General features: G+C 37.5%; 1 protein-coding gene across 3 annotated transcripts in view; it reads left to right on the forward strand.

The window, feature by feature from the left end:
- The window catches only part of LOC131451848 (DNA-binding protein SATB2-like), a 32921-nt gene that overhangs the window by 3622 nt on the left and 11302 nt on the right, over positions 1 to 17997 (forward strand). For 2 of the 3 annotated variants that reach the window (XM_058622334.1, XM_058622336.1), the window contains exons 2-6: positions 224 to 445; positions 6328 to 6582; positions 9867 to 10052; positions 15025 to 15151; positions 16433 to 16556. In XM_058622334.1, the coding sequence (XP_058478317.1) occupies positions 6375 to 6582; positions 9867 to 10052; positions 15025 to 15151; positions 16433 to 16556 (645 nt within the window). In that variant the 5' untranslated portion in view covers positions 224 to 445; positions 6328 to 6374. Of the gene's footprint in view, positions 1 to 223; positions 446 to 1682; positions 1781 to 6327; positions 6583 to 9866; positions 10053 to 15024; positions 15152 to 16432; positions 16557 to 17997 lie in introns of those variants that run through there. The other variant, XM_058622335.1, reaches the window with a different exon arrangement.

Consider the following 17997-nt stretch of genomic DNA (forward strand, 5'->3'; position numbering starts at 1 on the left):
AGGGCCATTTTTTATACCCATTTAATTCTACAAATAAAGACTACTTTGTATTTTGTTGCCTCATATCAGTGTACATTAGAGATTATTGTATGAATAAATTAAACTTTTTTGTCATGTTTCCCTCCCTCCCTCCCTCCCTCTCTCTCTCTCTCTCTCTCTCTCTCTCTCTCCTTCTCTTCTCTCTTCTCCTTCTCTCTCTCTGTCCATGTGTCATTTTACACAGCAGGCAGCAGCAGTCTCTCCTCATCCCTCCTTGTCTTTACATCTCCTCGCCTCCACTCCTAATCTGCTCTGTATTTTTTCCTCTTTCCTTCCCCTTTTTCATCTCTCTTTTTTTTATAAATAAGGAAACATTGGAGAAATCCATATTCTCTCAGGCTGGATTCACTCGTTTGCACCAGTGGATGGACTTTATTCCCCAGCAAGAACAGTGACATCTTGAAAAGTGAGTGAGCATTTTACTGGAAGAAAGTTCTTACACCTCCCGGTGTGTGAGATGAAAACTTTATGGCAGCTTTGACTTGTATAATACAAGGGGTTGTGTCATTTATGATGATGTGAAAATGCATAGTAAATGTAATTAAATGTACTTCGTAAACATAGACATAGCTTTACTACACTTGTCGACGAAGGATCTACAAAGGTCACAATTTATGTTATGATTTGGGACACAATAGTTTGCCATGGGGGTCCCGACATAGAAAGTTTGGGAAACACTGGTTTAAAGTGTCATATAAAGAATTGAAATGGTTTGTTTTAGTTTCAACGAAACATAACCATGTAACCATATATAAAATAGGCAAGTTCTTTCACCTGCACTTGATGTAAAGTATTTAATTTGAGCTAATTGTGGTCAATTAATATAAACTTTAAATTAAGTATTGATCTGTTGTAGATTACTTAGAACACATGTCTGTTTGTAGATCCATATTGTAGATTTTATTATTAAATTGACCTTCTCTAAACTTGCCACACAAATAGTTTCAAACAGTGTTGTGGTTGGCATCATACACCTAATTTTCTAAATATAGCTTTCATATTTTGTGATGGAAATTTCAGTGATATTCAGCCAACTGTGCAATATTGTTCTTATTGCCAAATACAGACATACTGTATAACTTGATTAAGAACATGTCGTTTAGTGTGGAGAATTATCATTTAAACAATATTAATTTGTTAATTTACTTTTAATGCCTTTTTTTTTTACTGTCACCACTTTGTGTGTTGTCAATGGCAGAGCTAACCTCAGAGAGCAACAACAAACTAAAGCTAAAGCTAAATTTTAACATGATTACATTTACTTTAAGATTTTGTCTTTTACTGTAAATACTTCTTTGTCGCTTGTACAAGTGCTAACGTCAGGGAGAAACTAAATCTAAGCTAAATGACATAAACGTTTGACAAATAATGAATGGAGTTTGGTGCTAGGCTAGCTCCAAACTCCCATTAAAAATAGTGTGTTGTTGAAACATCAGGCACATTTAATAAGCCGAGGTTATGTTGGTTAAACACAGCTGCAGCTAATACAATTCGGATTTACTGAACCACTGAGCGTTAACAATAGGGACCATTTCGTCCGTGCTCATTGGCACATGTCGTCAATAGCGCTTCGTTTGGCTCACCTGAATCTAACCGAGCCATTATTAGCCTAATTATGATATCAGCGGCACCTGTGTTTGCTCTGCTGTCACATTCAGCCTCTAATAGCCGTTACTGCTGCTGCCGCTCTCGCTACCGCAGGGAGTCCAGCTGTAAAAGTCGAAAATTTCACCGCAATGAAGTAAGTATTAACCTTAACATGACAGCCGAATTCACTATAACATTCTGGAAATTGTATTAGTAGCACTAATGTTTGTATATCAACGGCGAAGACTAAATGATGAACAAATATGAATACATGTCAGGGGGGCTGCTCCAGGTCTCTGTAGAATTAAGTGAAAAGCGCGTCATTTAAGTTGTTTAAAATATAGATTATACATAATATAATGTTATAAGTGAGCGTTTCAGGAACAAAATATCATATAATAACATTGTGTAAAAATTATTTAATTGAGTTTAAGGTCAATTAGATGTGCTGTAGCCGATTTAAGTTGAGAATGTTGATAAATATTGATATTATTGATTGAATATTAGCATTTTCTTATTGGATAATGGAGGGGAAACACATTAAATCCTTACATTTTCTCAGAGGTGTATGTGAATGCATCGGTTTTCTCATCCATTGATGACTAATTCACAATGAGGTGTGAACACAAAATCTGTGACCTGAAGCTTTTACTGACCTTTGCTCTTTGTGGGGTTTATGTGGCATTAAATATCTCTATATTATAAAACATAGGCAGTAATGTGATAAACATGTGGGCCTTTAATTGATGCAGTTTGGTCTGAAAATTTGACAAGACTGCGATTTCTGTTAAACCCACTTTAATCCAGGATCCAGTGTCCTAATATTCCCTGTGATGACCTGGAACCTCTCAAGGACACTCGGGTGTCATAAAAGCCCACACAGAGAATCCACACTTAAACCTAATTACAGTTAAATACTTCAAGAGACCCTGTAAATTAGACCCTGCCTAAATGAATCTGCGATTTTGTAGCCAGCTGAAGTCGTGTGTCTCGATGTGATTTGTCAGTCGCAGGCTACCGAGACTGCAACTGTACATTTGGCCTCCATGTGTGCTGCTAAAGTGAACAGGAGTGTGTGGTCTCATGGCTGTGTGCCCCTGAATGTGTTGCTTGAAGTGGTTATGTGTGAGTAACAGATGCTTTAAAAGCAGTTATAAACAGAGGACAGTGTATATATATTTACTGAATTAATAATATGAATATGCTCAAATTAAGTGGTTTTATTCAACAGAAACCATTTTTCCTATTAATATGAGACATTTTGAAAGAAATTTAATTGTTTTCTGGCATTTTATTTCTAAAACAATTAAAAATGAGCTCAGTTTTTGGGGAAAATATTTGTTTGATGCCGATAATAATCCCCCAGGGGTGACATTTACTTACTAGTAAAATTTTCCAGCTGTTGTGTTTTGTAAGTTTGTCTTGCACAGATTTCTCTCAAATGCCAAAACCATCGGTTTTTTTTCTCTCTCCCCTGCTGCACATTTTCTGCCTCCTCATTAACGACTTAAATATTGCTCTGGTTTAGAGGAGAAATTACGAAGTCCCAGATATTCCAAATATGCGTTTATTAAAAGCAGAGCGAGCACATGAGCACGCTTTTAACTTTAAGACATTTTAATCAAATCGTTACACACTTTGATTCCTTTTCTCTCAGCTGCTCATGATTCAGTGTGTGTATACATATGAAAACAGCATTCACTTCATTTGCACTGTAACCTTGTTTACTGTTGTCGATTTGACTCGGGGAATAGAGCGATAACTTTTTCGCTTTCCCCCTCCCGGGGTTGAAATGAAGTCCCAGCAGGAGGAAAAAAGAGGAAACACTTCAGAGGTTTGTGGTTTCTGTGGACTGGAGAATGAATGCTCAGTCATGATTAAATCCTTTAATAGAGTGATGGGGGAAATTGGGAAAGACAGTGTGGGACAGACAGCTGCGTCCAGGGATGGCAATGAGCAGCGGTGGTTTTTAAACGGATCGCTATAGAAAACATTAAATTCAGTGGACATACTGTCTCAGGGTTTTTTTTGGAGTTGCAGAAGCTGCAAAATCCGCAGTTTATACACAATATTGGACTTTTTACCCATATATCAGGAGTGCTTGGACTGATAACCAACACGATACCACTTTTTTGATACCAATATCACAAAGTCTTAAGCTGCTAACATATTTGTGCTCGCCATTTCCAGCTATTTCAAAAGATAAGCTGATTTTTCATTTACATTTTTACAGTTTGTGCATAGTGAAGCATCCAAGTCATTCCTAAATATATGTTTTTCCCCTGCGCCCAACTGAAGTCTCTCTTCAGTTGTGACATTAACCTGTTTTTCATACTCATGTCGCAGCAGATAGTGATATTTTCTTCATTGTGCAAAATATATAAACCTAAAACAAAATAATAGCTGTAGAGGGCGCCAGCATAGACGTCATGGATGTAGCAGCTTATTCAGCTCATGTCTGAAACTGACATTAATTTTAGACATAGCAACAGGCTCATTCCATGTGAGGTAAGGTTGTAGGACTGCGAATCACAGGATTGCTCATTTTGCTCAATCTGTGATACATGTACAATAAACAAATGACAATATTAGGATACAGTGATTCTGAGATGATAAATAAGTTGTAGTACAAGGAAAGGTTTTCACTTGCCTCTAAATCAAATTTTTAACAGAACTTTCCCAACCAACTTGAAGTTTAAATCAGTTTGACCAAATATCTGTTAAAATGACTCCCAATGATATCTGGTTTTACAGATATGGCTGTGAATTAGTCGTTACATTTTGCCCAAAAATTTGCTCTTGTCACAATTTATATCATGATTTATGTCACAGTAGATGGCCATCTTTAAAAGGTGATGACGCCTTTTTATATATATATATATATATATATATATATATATATATATATATCTCTATCCCCTTTTTCATGAACCAAAAGACAAGTTTAGTCTATATGTGTTGTAGAAAGACTCCAGCATCTCATGGCATATGTAAAAATCCTTATATGCGTTGGAAATTTAGAAAGTGGATGACTGACAGCTTTTCTAAGTTTTAAATTTCAGGTTTAGCTACACTTGAAGAGAGAAATTGTGAAATTGCGTTGGACAGCATTTCTTTTGTCTTTTAATTGGCAGCACTTAATTTTGCATGTGTGTTTTTTATGGTAATCATGCGTCGCTTTTTGGGCTCAAATTGGTGCTCAGCGTCTTTACAGTCAAAGCAGTGGAAACCACAGTTTGTGCGAGGAGGTAAAACAAAGCACAGGCAGTAGATGTTTGCCGTGCGTGACGCTGCACATTCTGCATTTGAATGCGAAACAAATGTCGTCTTAAACTTCTCTGACAGCACAACAAAGCAACGAGACGGTTTTATAGTTTTCAACAATACAAAAGCGGAATTAAATCTTGTTTTTATTTGATTAATAGTAAAAGTTATGTCAGTTTTGGTGTTGTATCCCATCATGTCACACAATGTGATGACATTTTGGGTATTGTTAAAGTCAAGGCTCAACTTGTATGCAGTGTTTTCTGCTTACATTCACACATCAAAGAAGGGAAAAAACTGTTTATTTCTCTGCTACAAAGCAAATTCTGCTGCAATACGTTCAGTCATTTCCTAATTAGCATGTTTGGATATATAATAATAATCGTCGTACACAATCGGTTTACAATAAGTCTTGATTCTGTCATTTTCCGTACATCTTTGCCCTCCACACCTTCATGTCAGGTTGTGATTTTTTTGTTTCTGTGTGTAAACTCAGGACAATAAACTGGTCTGTGTTTAGTCTGCGAGTTGAACGCCACTGGCTGTCGACTTGTGATCTGTTCCAGATGATCCTGACTGTCCCCGTCTGTTGTGGTCGTTGCTCTGTCTCTTTCAGGAGGAAACGGATGAAAGTGTGTGATGGAAACAGTATGTCAACAGCGATATCTGATCGATAAAACAGTGTGGATTAGTCTCTTCTGGGTTTTTCCAGCAGGGAAACACTTATCACATATTATATGCATAAAACCTTGAATAACAAGCAGTTAAAACACGTTTTTGTCCTGGTGTTTATGTTGGGATTTTGGCATGAAGTGTTGAAATCAAATCTCTTGTGTTTTTTTGATCTTTTTATTCATATAAATTTATATAATAATTTGTTACCATTATTAGCAAAATTAGAAACATCCTGCATATTTTACATACACATAATGAAATAAAAATGTAATTGTGTTAGAATATGAAATGTATTTAAATGAATGCTTTTTCTTTATTCTATTTTTAAGCTTTTTCTCTTAGTGTGTGAAATTATATAATTGGCCTCATACTCTAATAAATAAAGGCATAGTTTAATTATAAAGTATTCACATCTATTTGATTTTATTTCAATAATGTATTAATTATGAAAAACACTCCAATTTAATCAGTTAAAACCACTTGAATATGTTTGAAATCTGGCTATAGCTGTGAATCAACCTTAATTTATTTAGCTAGGTATGAGATGAGTTTTATATGGTTTTAAGTAAATGTGGCTGATCTAAATTTGACATAAATCTCATCCTGAATGGTTTCATTTGTTGAGTTTATTAGTTTGTTCATGTTAAAATTGTGACATTCTATAATGTGCAGTTGAAACGCATACATCTACATATTTCTGTGAGGGTCCAGATCCCATCAGAGAGTTTTTAACTTGACTTTGAGTGTCTCTTTTCCTTCCAGCACACTCACACACTCTGCTGCCTGCACCTCCTGAAGCATTCGTGGGGATGGATCAGCGAGGAGGTGCAGGAGGAGGGACGGAGAACCCCGTCCTCCAGGTCAGTGTCAGCCCAGAGCGGCAAGAGCGGCAGGACCAGAGCCCCATCTCTGGCAGTGGCCCGCCGCCACCCTGCAAGCTGAGCCGCGCGGAGGTCAACGGCAGCCCGGCAAACCCACAGAGCCGACAGAACGGCACGCCACTGACAACAATGGGAGGTGAGGCGTCAAGACGAGCACAGACTCTACATCCTGTTTTCAATCCAGCACAACAGATTTCACACCAGTGATGTGAGATATTCAATCAATATTAAATAAATATTCTGATATTACTGATACTTTTTATTTATAGATGCAGTGTATGTACTGTCATGTAGGGGAGAGCAGCGCGTCATGTGTCATGGGCATTAATGTTTTTTATCAGCCCTTTCCATATGTATCAAATAAAATTGGCAAGTTTTGTCATAATGCGTCTTCATTCTGTGGTCTAAAAATAAATAAATAATTAATTATTTTCAATATACTTAATGCAAACTGGAATTTTTTTGGTTTTATTATTACAGCCTGACCTAATTATTATAAGATTAGCAGATAAAAAATACTCATGTTAACACACCTAGAGCACTAAAATGTGCCCATACAATTTCAAGCTATAAAATAGTATTGTTTTTTAATTTATTTTTTTAAAGGGCCTTAAATTGCCATGTTTTTATCATGATGCTTCAAAAATAGTGATTTGAATGGGTCTCAATGAGCACATTTTTGTGCGTAGGTGTGTAGTATACATTTTTAACTGACAATAGGATAAAATATTCTAGAAATGAAAAGCCAAAAACACAAAGATGTGTATACGTGTGTTTAAGGGTTAATATAAATCTGAACATATTTTCATGATCGCTAAATAAGCTTTTCACCTGTCTTTTCATTTGTGCATGTTAAAAACTTAGAGCAGATCCTGTATTTTTTTCTGGATCTATTCCTATAATGGGATTTGAGAAATGATTAAACTTTATGGTCATTATGGCCTTGCTAAAACAAGTAATCTAAAGGTGGCCTGTACCATATATATTAAATAATTAATCTATTCCAATGGGCTGAATATAGTGTTTGAATACAATCTATAAGAATATTGATTAGTCTGCTAAAGTAAGAGCAATGACTACAACAATCCACATATTCCCTTTTGATTGATTCCTCAGAAATGGGCAGGATTTGTCTGGTTCTTTGTGGATTCTCATAGTAATTGTGGCCTTAGATATTAGAAAACATTGCTCCTCTAGTCTTGATGACCTTTCAGTCATACCCAGTCACACGCTGCCATCAGGAGCACCTTGCAGGTTAAGTGTCTTGACCAACTAACAGAACCTGGGATCAAACCGATGATCTTCAAGCTGAACGACAACCCAATCTACCACTGAACCACGTCTACTGTCCTTCTATAAGTCTGAAGTTAAGAGGAACCATGAATGCTTCACAGCCTGGGTTTAGTCTCTTATCAGTTTGCCGGGAAATTAAACATGGAATAATTTTTTGTTGTTGTAATTAACCAGATGCAGAAAGTGTTTTGAGACTCTATTAGTGACGTTGATGATTGAAACTGTGGTTAGGGAGAGGAAAAGGGAGGAGGTCATGATGGTTTCATCATGTTTTCATACACTACACTTTACATTTCACATTGACATAATGTACATTTCTTTTTACATGTGTCATTTTTCTTGAATCTACAGTCAAGTGAATACAGAACATTACAGAACATTATATATAGGGATGAGGCTAAGTTAAATATGCATACAGATGACTTATTTTGTAATCTGATTACATGGAATCTGTTACTTCCAAACCCTGCACACAGGTAACACAGACTCTGCGCTGGCACCCGGAGTAAAAAAAACACACAGGAAACAGTGCTGCACAGATGCCCATTATTCTCTCATGCAGTTGAAAACATCATCCTGCATCATCACACACACACACACACACACACACACAGTTGCACCTCTCTCCACCCTCTCACTGAGCAGTTACTGGCTGATCCTGAGCCTAACACGTCTCTGGTTTGGCTCCAGCTGATCTGTCACTGCCTCATCAGGCGCAGGATTGATGGCGGGTTAACGAGCAGTTCCTGTGGGACGCAGCAGTGGACTGGTTGGGTGTGAATGGGTCCAGGCCTGGGGGAACTCTTGGTACTTTCCCAATGAGTCTGGTCTAGATTCTCTTTGAGGAACCAGCCCCACCACTGGAGTTATGGCATCCCTCCCTCACTCCCTCGCTGCCTCCTTGACTGCAACATGATAAAGACGTTATATCCTGTAACAGCGGTTCTGGATTTGACTCGTAGTCCTTGTGGGCTTTAATATGTGGTGAAAATACAAATATGGTTGTACAAATCTCACAGCGACTTACAGGCAGCTGCCCAGTTTAACCAGCGGCTTCTACGGAGACCACCAAGCAGCTTTTGCTGCCACACAATGTCATGAAAAATCCCTGGCTTTGTTTGTTTACAACTACACATGTCCATGCAATCCAAGGTTTTTTGGGGCTATTTTGATTTTTGAAACAATAAAACAAGACTCTTAACTAAAGTGCATAAAAAAGGCTTATTCTGAGGCTTTGAAAACAGTAATTTAAAACAATTATACACTTTTACAAAATACTTACTGGTAGTATATTATTATACTTACTATTATTATTATTATTATTATTATTATTACTACAACAACATTACAACCAGGTCTAAGGGAGAACCTGAATAAGGAGACTCCCTATTCCTCTTCAACTCCCAAGAAACCACCAGCAACAAACTAAACAAACCATTTTAAAGGTTTATTTAAAATGTGTGCTGGCAGTCTGGCTCAAGGAAGTCCCCTAGACCTGGTTGTAACAATTGGGGTCTCGTCCGGGATTTGAACCCAGGACCTCTCGCGGCCCAAGTGAGAATCATACCCTTAGAATATTGAATTTCTGTCTTGATAATAAACCTGATAACACTTTATTTTGATAGTCCATTGTTGACTCTCTATTTATTTATATATACTTTTCTCAACTGTAGGATACTTTTTGTTTGCATTTGAATATATCGATACAATCCAAGGTTTCTGGGGGGGGGCATTCAGCTTGTATCCCCAGTGTGTTGAATAAGTATACATTACATTATACAATGTATACAGCCACAGAAAAAGAGACAGAAGGCCAACTAAGGGAGGAAAAAATCATAAAGTGAGAAAGACCAAAACAATCTCCAAACACAAGAGGCAGATGACGAGAATAAGAGAATGCAAGCGCAAGAGAGGTGGTACTGTACATCGTTTCTACAATGTGAATAAGTGTTTCCATTGCTCCCAATGTGCCATTCGGTGTGGATAAAATGCCGATACAATTTAAAAAAAAAAAAAAAAAAAAAAAAAAAACTTTAGTTGATTCACCTAGATCCTTTTCCGTGTGGTACAGCAGCAAGTCCTCATTCTTCTCCTCTAAAGTTTCTGTGAATCCGTGTCGTCCTCCAGGTTTGATGATCCCAATCTACTGTGTGGTGGAGCACAGTGACGCCGGAGCCACGGGGAACTTTGACGGACACGGCGACTGTCACGCCGAGTTTGTGTTGGTGCGCAGGGACGTCCTCTTCACTCAGCTGGTGGAGACGGTGCTGGTCGCTCTCGGGTATTCGCATAGCTTGGCTGTACAGGCACACGGTGAGCATGATGTTTTATAATCCAGTGTTTCCCTAAATTTATATATGGGGATTTAAAAGATGGCTAACTATCGTGACAGTATAATTCATGACAAGAGCCACATCTGCGACACCTCATATCAACTAAAACGTCATTTTATGAATGCCATTTAAAACAAATACACAATTCTGCACATTTGTTAGAGGACCCAAAATAAATGTCCTGTGACCCATCTGTGGGCAGCGACCCAGTGTTTAGGAACCATTGCTATAATCCATAACAGCCACGCATTTGTGATATGAGTGTTTTGGATATTAATTCAAGCTCCTGACTCCTGTTTTTATACTTGCACACTGACAACGTGTAATCCTGACTTGACAATTGTAAGGTTCCACCTCAGTGTGAAGCTCTGCATCTCCTCTTTAATCGATTACTCAAACTCAAATAAACTGGGGGCCACTGAGGAGGGGGCCGGTCAAGTGGAAAAAAGGGGTGCATGACATGAGCTTCAAATTATATCTCAATATTCCATCATACGTAACAAAATTGGTGACGATATTTCACAGAATGTCAAAATAAAAGCGTCTGAATCAAAGTTGAGTTTGAAACCTCTGGTTACCTGCAGTAAAAATGATCTTTTTACAAAACTATCAGAATGGAAAGAAGGGGAAAAAGACTAGATACTGTACAAGGTAATCCTAATTTCAAATCAATCAATCCCTCCACAAACACAATGTATAAAAAACTTCATATCAAAAATTAAATAATTCCGTAAAAACACCTTTTTGTGTTTGAATGTAGCAGCATTTGGTGCATTTCACAGCCTAATATAAATGACTGAATATCATCTTTACAGTAGTTTAGAATATGTACTTAAAAAGGCATATTGTTGCGCTGTCTTCACATGTTAATTTATGGTAATTTTGTTACTCGACGTTCACGGTGATGTTGCGAATTGACCATTTAAGGATGTACATGAGACCAAAAGCAAACTAAATTGTTGTGTACTAATTGAATGAATAACAGAAAAGAGCAATTAGGCCCCTGCAACAATTTTATTTGTATATAGAATTGTATATATGCAAGTAAAATATCGATTTAATCATTCAAAAATATTGTATTTCATTTGTTTGAAAACACACTTTTTGTTTGCGTTCCCTCACGTTGCGCCGTGGTTTTTTTGTTCGCGATTCTGACCATGGGTGGGCCTTGGGGAGCTTCCTGCTGATTGGCTACTGAGTTTTGGAGTGACAGTAGTCATGGGCCATGTTGTGGTCCGTCTGGAATTCGTTCCCCAAGTTTTCCCCGTCGGTATCGTCGTAGTCCCAGACGGACAGCGACTCCAAGCCTGTGACTACTTATCATACAATATTTTTGAATGATTAAATCGATTTTTTTATTTTCTATTTGTGTATTTTTACTTTGTGGTTCGTATTTCTTTGCTCAATTCATAAAGTGCTTGCTTCTTAAAAAGTGCTGTTATAAATATTGACACAAATGTAATCCCATATGGAAACCTCATGTTTGGATAATGTGAATATACACATAATATTTCATGTCAAGGTTTGAGGATCCTTGCTCTGTTTTCACATAATTCCCAAGTGTTTTCAAATATTTAGATATTTCTGGCAACAAGATGACTTAAAAACTCCAGTAACATCCCATAATTAACGTTCTCGATAATGAGTCAATATTTTAAATGTTCCGGTAATGATGAGTCAATATTTTAAATGTTTTCTGTAATGATGAGCTTCAGTAACATCTCATCATTACCGAGAGTGTTTACAATATTGACTCATCAGCCTCTGTAGTGCATGTTGCTTCACTTTGCTGTTATTACATGCCAATGGGAAACATTGCTTTGTTTGGTTATTTATGAGTAATTAATTATGTCCAGCAGCAGCAGCAGTAACTGCTTTTCCAAATGGGTGGGGGTTACTACTTATTTATTTATTTTTTTAGAGGTAAATCTGAGGAAATCTTTCTTTTAACTTTTTACCTGCCGATCCAGTTCACCCACCAAAATATCTGAATCCGTGCGTCTCAGGCCAGAATCAAAAGTTTCTCATCATCTCGAGATCAAAACAAGAGGGAAGACAACATCCAGGCGACCATGAAACGTCAGCCTACTCACACACACACACACACACACACACAGAGAGAAAGACATTCCTGGTGTGTCCCCATAAACACAGGCCCTGTAACCAAGTGGCCGACGCCCTGCGACCCCCCTCGCCTCTCTCAAATAGCTAGGTTTTGTTCTGAGAAATAAGCCTTTTCTTTTTCAAATAAATATTTTTTGGCTGGAGTCGTGCATTTTTTCCCCCCAGTGTGGTCACAACCAAAATTATACAGTCTGCTATTTTCTTCTGCGATTGAATTGCATCTTGCATAACTTTGGCTGGATGTGTATTTTTAAGCTTTTAAACTGGCACAGGTTTTTTTTTTTTCTTTAATTAACTTGCACATTAAGGCTAATTAAAAAGAAGCTCTTTCGTATTTGGTGTATATGGTTTCTCCTCCGAGTTTAATATGACCCTAGGTAAAATGCCGAGCAAAAAATAGACATGTCAAATCTAATTTGAGGCCATGTTTTGGGAAACATTCACTGATTACTCACTTTAAAATATAAATTTACCATATTTTAAGGTTTTAAGTGGATCCCAGACACAAACCAAGTCCCTTTTCTTTTTTTTTAAGAAACAAACTGCACTTAAGAGCATTTATCGCCAAACCAAATTATTTCATGTATATTTAAAACGGTCTCTAAACCCCCTCCCAGACTTCTAAATCATTTAAAAACAAGTTTGAGTAATTACACGTCTGTGATTCAAACATGTTTCTTCACCAAAGAGAGTGAAATATCTGAAAATAGTTTCCAGGACACTGTCTTGCATGCTAAGGCCTCACAATCGGATGAAACTGTGGCTCAGCTTCATACTATCCTGATGTTTCATGGTGTTTTTTTGGTGACCCTGGATGATTTAAAATCCACTATGCTGTGACTCACATGTCCATTTTATCACTAATTATATTCAAGCAGAAGCAATGGTTATATTTGTTTTGTTTTTCCAAAACTTTAAAGAAACAAGTCTGTGTGTGAGTTTCCATAAATGAATTTACAAACCGTTACAGAGCTGTTACCCTCTTAATCCATGTTTGTTGTCATTTTCCTTGCATTCTTTGATCTGCCAGTTTCTCGGGTGCTGACAAATATGTCTGGTATTCACAGTCTTGTCCCACCGACAGGCTCTGATGAGCTTGGTTGTTTCTCAACTCACATTCTGTAGCTCGGGGCTGCAACGAGTGAATCAAACCATTTTCGATAAATGACGAGTGTTTTATTAGGGAATAAAAAAACAAGCTTCAATTTAGGGTTTGTGGACAAAACAAAAGATAATTTGAGAAACATCATCATTTCCAGGTTTGGGAAACACCGATCCACATTTTTCAGCATTTTATAGCGCAAACAACAAATACACGTAGACATTGTTATTTGGTATAATAAAATAGAAAATAAAATGAAGCTGTGGCATTAATTTAAAGAATGAAAACTTTGTGTCACACAGTAAAGTAAAAAGAAACAACTGATTATACATGTTAGATATTTAGGGTACTTTAAGGACCCCATTGAAACTAAAGGCTTTATTAATTTTTTTATTATTAGTCCTCAGAATTAATTGTATTTTTGAGGGCCTAAGCATGCTCATAAACTTACAAAATTTTAAATTTACATCTGAAAGATGTTCGGCAGGAAAAGGGGAGGGGCAAATAACTGTGGTTTATTTAATATTTAAATTAAAAAAACAATTTGCTGGTTATTGTAATACAGTGCATGTATATCTCTTGTTAGCATGTTAACATACACTCAGATTCCACTTTTATGTTTATAAAGTGAGATTTAATGAAGTTTAAAATGTCATCCGTGCTGCCTTCTTGATAAATAATCGATTACTAAATTAATTGTCAGCTAATATTATAATCTAATGGGTTGTTTTTTTTAACAATTAAAACAAGTTGTCTGATTCTTCTGCTTCTTAAAGGGGAATAGGTTCTGATATCTTTGCTTCCTATCAAAAAAAAAGGAAATCATTAAAACTGGAGGATTTTGGTTTGTGGAAAATTCACGATTCATTTTGAGGTTTGAAAAACACTGGTCATAGTAACATTTTCAGATAATTTTGGACCTAACAATTACTTGATTATGATAATAATCGTTAGTGGCAGCCATCTGAACTATTTGCTTCTGTTCGCTGAGTGTATTTAAGGCCGGGAGTTTAAAATGTTGGTTTATATCAATGACAAACTGATGACATGACAAAAGCAAAGCTTGGGCAGCAGCAGGAAACACAGTTTAAAGTGCCAGAATCCTGCTGTCAGACAGACAGACAGACAGACAGACAGACAGACAGACAGACAGACAAAGGAACAATGACGGTGTTTATTCAGAGCTTCAACATCAAAAATGCTGCTCTCATCTTTAATGTTGAGCTGGTTTTACATTTCCCCTCTGATTAATCGGCTGGAGAGTGCAGCCTATGGGCCCATCGCACGCGCGCGCGCGCGCACACACACACACACACAGGTTTGCAGCTTGTTTGTAAGCCTTATCCATAACCTTAACCTAACCACAACTCAAATCTTAACCTTAAACTTAAACCATTCCTCAGAAGGACCAGGTTTTGGTCTCCATGAGGACTACTGGTCCTGACAAGGTCAGTGTTTATGCCAGAAAGAGGAAACAAAATCAAGCACCCACAGAAACATATGACTGAGGCTGACGGGCCAAGCAGCGTCTGGCTTTGATTTCGCAGCTCCTAACATGATTAGGCCTGTTTAGATTTGCACTTGTAGTCATGGTTGGAGCAAACTGAGAGAATGTTCCAGAATAGGAGAGTTTCAGCTCCCTCTGTACACACTGACTGGACATCAGTGTCCAACAGAAGATGATTATTTTATTATAATGCGCTCTGTGTGTATGTGTTTTCCCCAGGTATCATTAAAGTGGGCCGTTGGAAGCCGATGCCCATCCACTATCTCACAGACGCGCCAGAGGCAACGGTGGCTGACATGCTGCTGGACGTTTATCACATGGTCACACTGCGCATCATGCTGCACAGGTCAGCTGCATATGGTGTATTTAAATGATAGTACTTTAGCAATGTTGCCATTGCCAGAGCCACCTAATTTTAATTATTTGCTTATTTTAATTCTTGTTTTAATGGTAAGCTTGGCAGTGAACATAAGAAATTAACATAAGGTGTTCTTATGAAGGTAATCATAAGTAATAAATAGTAAACATGCATTTTAACCCTTTAAAACTGAGCTGAAATCACTGACGACACGGTTGCACAAGCACAGAAGCTGAGAAGTTGCACATCAATTAATTTCACTCACGCTGTTTTAGGAAGCCAGTGAGAGAGGAGAGGAGAGTGGGAAGAACACCTGTACATACGTTTCCGTTTTTTGGCCTGTTTTTGGACATTGAGAGAGTCTCAAAAATGTTATTTCAAATTTAACACACACAATCTGGTCTTTGTGTACAACTGCAGTGCTTTTCTAAATAAACCTTTTTTGTTTTCTTCATTTAAAATGGTTAAAACTGTATTTTAACATGCAGTACATTTTAAATAATTGCCAGATATTGTAAGTTGTTCTGCAAAAATGGGCAAAAGCACTTACTCACAGGACAATTTCTGGTCCCTTTTATGGTTAAAATAAGCAAAATGGGTTAACGTCTGATATTAATATTAAATATCAAAATCAAAAACCTAAATAATATAGACTATATAGATGGTGAGTGACAAGACTATATAGAGGGCATCATGACTTTAACTGAATTGTGCTGGATTTCACATAAAAGATATTGCACTGACATGAATAACAATATTTATCAACATAGGAGGAATTTCATGTGGTTTGTTATACAACCTTGACCATATCCATTATATCAGATAAAGATATGTGTGCTGCAATTTTGTCTTACTTAATTAAGTTATGGCTGATCTTTGTCGAATATAAACTGATTCTGTTTCCCTCGGACCACTGACAGATGAGTTCACAAAAGCTCCTCACGACTCTGTGTGACGTTCCCGTGCTGCACACAGGAAATTATTTCAAGTACGAGTGAAAACTCAAAAGAAGTGCCCATGAAAAGTTTCAAAAGGGGAATTAATCTGCTTCTTGTCCCCCACCCCTGCACGGCTCCTGTATACACACAAATGTCACGTCAGGTCTGATGAAGGACGCAGCATACAGACAAAAAAAGTTACAGCTTTAAAATAAATCACCTGGTGTCATGAGCTGTTTAAAGGGAAATCACTTCATGATGTTTCTTTGGAGTGTTTTTAATGATTCAGTGGTCACTGTGTTGTGTCATAGTGAATATTTTTGTTCCATAGCTTCGCGCGGCTGGAGGAGCTGCCGTCAGAGCAGTGGACCCATGCCACAGTGAGGAACGCCCTCAAAGAGCTGCTGCGAGAGACCAACCAGAGCGCTCTGGCTAAAGAGTGTCCTCTCTCCCAGGTGAGCACTCTACCTGAATGTCTGGGTGCCTGAACGTCCACAAAGAGCAAAAAAGCTAAATGATTTGACTGTGGAAATCTTTGTTTAGATTTTCCTGGTTTCCACATTTTCCACATTATGGATTTTATTTTTTTATGATTAGTATGTTACAGGAAGTAACAAGTAAACAGAGATAGAGTTTTAAATTCCTTTGCTTAAGCTAAATGGTTCAGTGTGTGTGATGATGATGATTCTATTTCTCACTCACACACACACACACACACAGCTGAATTTATTTTTTATAAACATGTGGTGTCATCATCAGTTACCCACACGTTTGCAGTGTGTAATCTGTCCCACATACACATACAGTTATTGATACAATCCCATGGGAAAAGATGCAAATACACACACACACACCTCAATTATACTGCTGTCTCTCACACTTCACACACACACACACACACACACACACACACACACACACAGAGAGAGGGAGAGACACACACCCTGCAGTCATTAGACCTGAGAGTGTGTCATTTGGACTTATGATTTACACACGGGACTTCGTCATGATGTAATTAGTGATTAGGGGGAAGTGTGTGGGTGGTGTGTGTTTGCAGCCTGACTCATGTGAGTTTTAATCCTTACTGTTTCCCATGTGGAGCCTCCACCACTCTCTTTAAGAGTTGGTGCATCTATCTGAGGAACTGACCACAGTGCATGCTGGGGGAAAAAAATAAATAAAAATAAAAAGTCAGGCTCAAGAGTTGTCACGAATCAGCCGAGAGTTGGTCAACGCGGAAATCTCATCACCCAATTATAGAAGGCAGAGCCACACCCAGCACAAACCACAGGCTTTTATTAACGGCCTAATTATATTAAAATAAAGTTTGATTCTTCATAATAAAGTCATAAATCTGTAATAATGTTTATTTATTATAATACTTTAGAGCAGAACTCAATTACAGAAGGGCCCGAAATTAAGTCCAGGGCCAGACGAGGTCAAATAATTTTAAAAAGCAAGCTAATAAATTCAAACATGTCATGTTAAGATATATTAGTGAACGCAATGGATGCTTAATTGATTTAATCATGGAATAGCCTGAGATGGGCTAAATATTAACATAGTCAAGTCAACTTTATTTCTAGCGCACATTAAAAAGGGTGCTTTACAGATTTAAAGGCACAGCAACATAAAAGGTATAAAAAATAGAAGTAAAATAATGACATAATAGAATAATAAAATGGTAAGAAACGACATAGAAGTGTCTGGGTTGATTACTTTTATCCTGAAGTGAAGGCCAAGGAGAAGAGGTGGGTCTTTAAAAGTGATCTAAAATGTTCAGTGGTGGGGGCAGATTTTATTCGCATGGGTAAAAGTTTAGGGGCAGCTACAGAAAAGGCCTGATCGCCCCAGGTTTTTAGTTGGGATTTCCAAGAACTTCCGAGAGGTTAGATG

This window comes from Solea solea, chromosome 2, assembly GCF_958295425.1.
Source record: "Solea solea chromosome 2, fSolSol10.1, whole genome shotgun sequence".
Classification (NCBI taxonomy): Eukaryota; Metazoa; Chordata; class Actinopteri; order Pleuronectiformes; family Soleidae; genus Solea; species Solea solea.